At 36.8% G+C, this 6,221-nt stretch overlaps 1 protein-coding gene across 1 annotated transcript; it reads left to right on the top strand.

The window, feature by feature from the left end:
- Positions 1 to 1,143: 1,143 nt before the first annotated feature.
- Positions 1,144 to 5,499, top strand: LOC122087454 (photosynthetic NDH subunit of lumenal location 1, chloroplastic). The gene is made up of 8 exons (XM_042656603.1): positions 1,144 to 1,401; positions 1,501 to 1,603; positions 2,271 to 2,354; positions 2,728 to 2,801; positions 2,895 to 3,017; positions 3,094 to 3,165; positions 4,413 to 4,509; positions 4,996 to 5,499. The coding sequence occupies exons 1-8, from the start codon at positions 1,342 to 1,344 to the stop codon at positions 5,097 to 5,099; spliced, it is 717 nt and encodes a 238-aa protein (XP_042512537.1). The 5' UTR covers positions 1,144 to 1,341; the 3' UTR covers positions 5,100 to 5,499.
- The last annotated feature ends 722 nt before the right edge of the window (positions 5,500 to 6,221 follow it).

Raw genomic sequence — 6,221 nt, 5'->3', positions numbered from 1 at the left:
TTGACAATGGCTTTCTCACAAGACATGTGGTTTTTTTATACTCTTTCTGGGAATATTTTTTACGATGCGAGAGTCGGGTAATAATGATATTATTGAGGGTAATAATGTCATTTCCATTTTATTTTTTAAAATCTACCCCGGATGTAAACTTGGATTCAAAAAAAGCCTGAGCCCACCAAAACTTGTCTGAAAATTTTCAAGCTTGGGCTGGGGTTTTTCATCATGGATATGGCAGCCCGAGGTCAGAATGGGCCGGGTTTCGGGTTAATGCCTGCCCCGCCCTAAGCTACAGCCTTCATGTATATATGCATTGGGAAGGGTAATGTATGGATAACAAATTGTATGCAGAGAGCGGTGAAGTGTAGTGCGACCATGCACCTCAGCCATTGAATGCTTGCTGCACCTCACTGCCTCACCACATACAATTTTGACGCTAATATATGTGTGTGGAAAAGATTTTATTGCAAGCCGCTTATAGGGTATCTAGGAATGATCCACTTAGACAGTTTGTTGTGTCATGTAGATTGATAATGTGTTATTTTTTATCATTGAATATCTAGAGAATGCTGTGCTAATCTAACATTGGATATCTAGATGATGTTTTGTTAATTATGATCATTGGATATTTAGATAATGTTTTGAATTAGTTACTTGTCAGATTCCATACTTAAATTCAGTTATATATCCTATATATTTTTTGCTATGCAACTTTTAGTAGTCTTACGCATTTTCATGCAACTTTTGAGTAGATTTAAATTGTTAAAAACTCATTCACCCCGTATAGAATTTTTTTTTTGTTATAAACTCCCTAATAGAGAAAAAATAAATGAATTTATATTATTTACTATTTAGTCAACTACAATCAAGTTAAAACTTGACATGTGAGTAAAAACCTTTAGGCTTATCCCTCTGCAAATTTCAAACCACATCCAAATGTGTATGTAGTACAAATTAATGGCCCATCCATAGATACCTTATGTTCCTTCCTTAGATGATGTCTTCTAGGAACTGTCATTCATACATCCAGAATGTACAAATACGTACATGTGCATTAAAAAAATAGTTGACTTCTCCAAGCATATATTCTATGCCATGTGGACTTAGACGGATGAAGGGATTATGAACTCACAATGGGTGGAGAGAAACAAACGAGCTTTGAAAATAACCGTTCGAAATTTCTTCCGTTAGAAGGAATCGCAGACTCAGTGCGGGCTGGTGAGTGAGTTATACCGTTATCCGTTTCATCATCGACAAAGCAAAAAATGTGAAACAAAAAGAAAACGGTCCCACAGTCCTCACTCATCAAGAGCTGCAGAGAGAGAGAGTAATTGCAGGTAGAGAATGGCAGCATCTGTTTCATCATTACTCTCACTGAGTTGGGCTTCCACCTTCCCTAAGCAGGTTATTGGTTTGAATCGAATCTCTTATCGCTTTCTTTTCCTTCTTCCATGTCTTCTTATTTCTCACAAGTTCGATTGTCATCTCTCCTCGTCTTTCCAGTCAGTGGCGCCAAATTCCATGGCTGTAGATAGCTCTACTGCATCTCGTCCATCTACTGTAAATGCATATGCGTGCACCACTGATGCAATCTTTAACGAAGAAGGTGATTTACCCATCTTAGTTTCCTATTTGAATCTCACTTCCAAATGTTCTTTTCCTGTTTTATAGATGCTTTGATGTTCATTGTGGCTACTGTGACGGAATCTAGGTTGTTACTTTTGGCCAAGTGGATAGTGGTCTGCGTATTCTTTCAACTTTTATAGTCCTTTTTAAGCTGAGGTGTGATTTTATTGCTAAATTAGTTACGTAATTGGTAATCTCTGTGGATCTCTACATGTATTTTTGTATTGGGTGTTACTTCATATTGTGTTGTTAGCCATTGTTTTATGCAAAACCACTGATAAGTGAATTGGAATTTTTCCCGAGCTTGCAACTGCCATAGAAACTGAGAATTTGGTGGAAAAGCCATCTAGGTCTACCAAGATGGTCTCAGAAGTTGGGAAGAGCTCTTTATTTTTTTGACATTAGTTTTAGTTTCAGAATCATTTGCAGAAGAAGAAGATTCTGACCATCGTCTGTGGACATAATGATTTTTCTCCTTCTTCATTCCCTGCTCTGAATTCTAATGTGGAGGCATAAAATGGGATCCAAAACATTTAAGTTTTGTAGCAATGTATAATATTTGTACACCAACGACATCTCATTGTAATCTTTTATCAAAAGAAAAAGGGAAATTGTGAGATACTGACTTCTATCATGATCAATTTCAGGTTATTTAAAGAGAAGGCCAATTTTACTTGGAGTAGGGTCACTGGCAACAACTTTAATTCCTGCTAGTTTTGGTTATGCTGAAGGTATTCTGTACATATCGTCGGATACTCTGTATGTGAGTAGCTAGGCCATTTTGGTTAGGTTCCATTTTTTTCAATGGAAAATTTGCAGAATACATGAAAGTGATTTTATAGAACCAGAAGGATGTGGAACTTATTTGGATAAAATCAATATGAAATCAGAAGGATGTGGAACTTCTTTTCCTCTTTCTTTTCTGGTGGGTACTTGTGTGTGTGTGTGTGTGTGTGTGTGTGTGTGTGTGGACTTCTTAACCACTCAAGATTCAAGACTTATGCTTCTATTTATTTTTCAACTTAGATGTTTTATGTGAATTTGTCTCATTTGTTATCTTGAGTTATGGAAAAATCACTTCCATTCATGTGTCTGTGTATGCAGAAGTACCTAAAAACTATGAAGCTTTTGTTGATCTTTCAGATGGATATTCTTATTATTACCCTTCGGATTGGAGGGTAGGTTTAATCATTTTATTCATCTAATTTTCAATTGTAAATAATTTTTAATTTCTTTACTATTTGAAAGAATTTATGACATCTCTTGCTTAGGAATTTGATTTTAGAGGGCATGATTCAGCATTTAAGGATCGTTATCTGCAACTACAAAATGTTAGAGTGAGTTTCTTACCAACGGATAAAAGTGACATCCATGAATTGGGTCCCATGGATGAGGTGAGCAACTGGCACTCCATTGCACCATCTGTTCTCTGTTTTCCTTTCTGCTGCCTGATTTCTGTTTACCAAGCAGGTTATTTCCAACTTGGTGAGACATAAGTTTGCTGCACCATCTCAAAGAGGTACCATATTTGACATGCAGGAGGTATGTCTGCTATCACATTCTCTCTAACAATCAGATGGGTACTAGATCATGGACAAGGAAGTTGCACATGCATTGTGTCAGTGACCACTTGAGGATTGGTTTCTATTACAGTTTTGCACATTGCATGTGTATTTGATATGTTTGAAGTGAAACATTGATTAGGTTCGTGTCTGATCACCCAATGCGTACAACCTAAAGAGAATATTATCAATTTATTCTTTGACTTCCCTTTCATTCTGAGCATCTCAACTTGAGTTTTCATTAATAGCTCACTTGTTTCACCAACAACTTAGCTTGTTTTCAACTAAATGGGGTCGGCTACATGGATCCATGTAAAAGGAAACATAAAGAAAGAAAGAAAAAAAAAAGGGAAAAGAAAAAGAAAGCAACAGAGCAGCACCACAAGAACATCCCACCTACAATTAGTCAGTAACATGGACCTTTGCCCTCCAAACAGCTCTGTTTGAGGTCATACTAGAGTCAAGACCCAGCCTCTGCATGTTTTTTCGTTCAACATCTTCTATGATCATTTTAGGCTTACCCCTACCACTTTTTGCTCATTCCATATGGATCTGCTCACTTTTTTATTAGTGTTAAATTACTGGACATACACTGAAATGACAACTCTTACTGTATCTCCCTACTGACTTCCTGGCAATTGGCCAAACATCTCCATGGAAGTACATCAGAGAGCCTTCACTGCCAACCTGTTACTCCAAACTCCATATTCTGAAATTTCATTACTATCAAGACCACATTGATTCTAAATGGATCATCCTCTCATTTCAATGACCAATTGAAACATGTTCACTTTCCCTTTGTATATTCTCTCTGTCTTTTATATTATATTTTATTCATCCTAAAAAAATACCCTTTTTAAGGATTAATTGGGGTGCAGCCATAAGAAAATTATCTTTCACGTATGCAGTTGTGGGAATCATAATCTAGAATTACAAATTTAAAATTGTAATGACTTATTGTGAAGTCCACTACTGCATGTAACTAGAAAGTGTTGACAGATAAATGGATGCTCAACTCAACTAAGCCTTATCCCAACTGAATGATGTATGTAAATGGAAGCTATTATGAGAAGTTTAAATTCTAGATACTTTTCTTATAAAATCTGGATATGTAACTTGAATGTCTAATTGTGATTCTTGTCCAATCAGGATATGTGAATTGTATCTAATTGTGATGTTTTTTTTGAATTTTTTTACAATTCATTTTATCGAATCAACTGAATGCAGCGGACTGTCAATGGAAAAAATTACTATACCTTTGAGTATGAACTTACTTCTCCAATATTTGCTCGCACTGCCTTTGCAACAATATCTATTGGAAACGGTATGACAGAATTTCAGATTTCTCAATTGTATTACCTTTCTTACCTGTTTCTTGCTTTTTCCCTTTTTTTGGGCCGCCGGGGGGGGGGGGTTTGCGGGGGGAGGAGATGGGGTGCTGAATCATAATAGCTTAATATACAGGCTTTGATGTTTAAAGTTCCCATCTATTCATGGCTAAATGCTTTGACTGAAGGAGACTCAGCTCTTAATTAGTTGGATGCAGTCTAGTGATGCACCCTGGAGATATTTTCATCTTATAAGGAAAGCCATGTCCCTGGGATCTAGTGAAACTTTTCTTTCTCTTGGCAGAATAGACCAACAAACTTTGCCTGAGACGAGTTAGCTAGGTGGTTTGAATTGGGAATATATGGTTATCCATCAGGGAAAAATAGACAAACTTCAGATCCTGAATTTTATCTACCAGTCACTAATATCTTGCTAATGGCTTCTCTTTTTTTGATTTATTTCCATGTTGCACTTGAACCAGGAAGATATTACACACTGATAGTTGGGGCAAATGAAAGACGGTGGAGAAGAGTCCGGAACCAACTTAAAGTGGTAGCTGACTCATTCAAGATGCTTGACATCTGAAATGATAGCATGGCCAAGCAAATTTTTCATCTGTAATTTTCTTTTTTCCAGGTCCTATTGAATTGGGAAATGTCTAGGTTGGGCATTTTCCTTTTTCAGGCCAGTGACTGAATTCAAATTCCTTGGACAACAAACCTCGTCTTTTATATTGTATATATATATATATATATATATATATACATATGTAGTCTGATTGTTTAGCCAATCAAATTCTTACTCCAAAATTCTGCATTGCTCTTCCAATTTCGTTTTCTGTCTTTTGTATTTATTGTGTCTTCTGTCTTTCGTTTGGTTCTTGTAAGCAATAACTACAATGCCTTTGCATACAGTGTAATCTGAAAGAATATAAATTAAAATTTGCCCTCTCTCCTACCGAAAAAACAAAATAAAATTTGCCTCCTCTCTCTCTTTTCAGGAGCATGAACTTTTATAGTCGTTTGTAAAATAACTGCATTTAACTGGTAAAAAGTTTTTCTAGGTGGGCTCATCTAAAGAAGTTATCCAGATGGCCCACCTATTTCTGTGACATGGAAGGTGATCTAACAATTTTGACACTTGTATACACAAGAATTGGTCTAGATTAGTCATATGTTAAGTTTGTATCTGTTAGCCGTCCATGTTTTCCTACACACCTTACTCTGTAGTCCTTAATTTTCAACCCATGCTTTGCCACTTGGCTTCCCTTAAATCCAGCAATTTGACACATTAGCAGGGACCCTAATCATCTAACATGCCACATGGCAAAAATAGGACCCATTTGGACAACTCTATCCAAATAGGCCACCTTAAAATTCCAATATCCCACTTTATTACCAAAACACAACTTTTGTATGGCTGAATTTTTCAGGAAGAGGGGGGTGTTTCTCTGAACAAGCGGTATAAGGAAGTGCACCAAAAGATAGGATGGAATGGCTTAGTACATAGGAGGGCATTCCCGTGAAGATGAGAGATAGAATGAAGGTGCTAGCATATACCTTCCCTGGTGGCTCGGAGAACATTTTCCTTTTTTTTACATGGTCTTTGGTTCTTTCGCACATGCCTCAGTCTCCCTTAAAGTGATTGCAGCACTTGAAGTGATCCAATTCCAGCCTATACAGTGGGGAAGGAAGCCACACTGTCACA

Source organism: Macadamia integrifolia, chromosome 8, assembly GCF_013358625.1.
Source record: "Macadamia integrifolia cultivar HAES 741 chromosome 8, SCU_Mint_v3, whole genome shotgun sequence".
NCBI lineage: Eukaryota > Viridiplantae > Streptophyta > Magnoliopsida > Proteales > Proteaceae > Macadamia > Macadamia integrifolia.
Note: the sequence above shows the minus strand (reverse complement) of the source record. Positions and strands in the feature narration are given on the sequence as shown.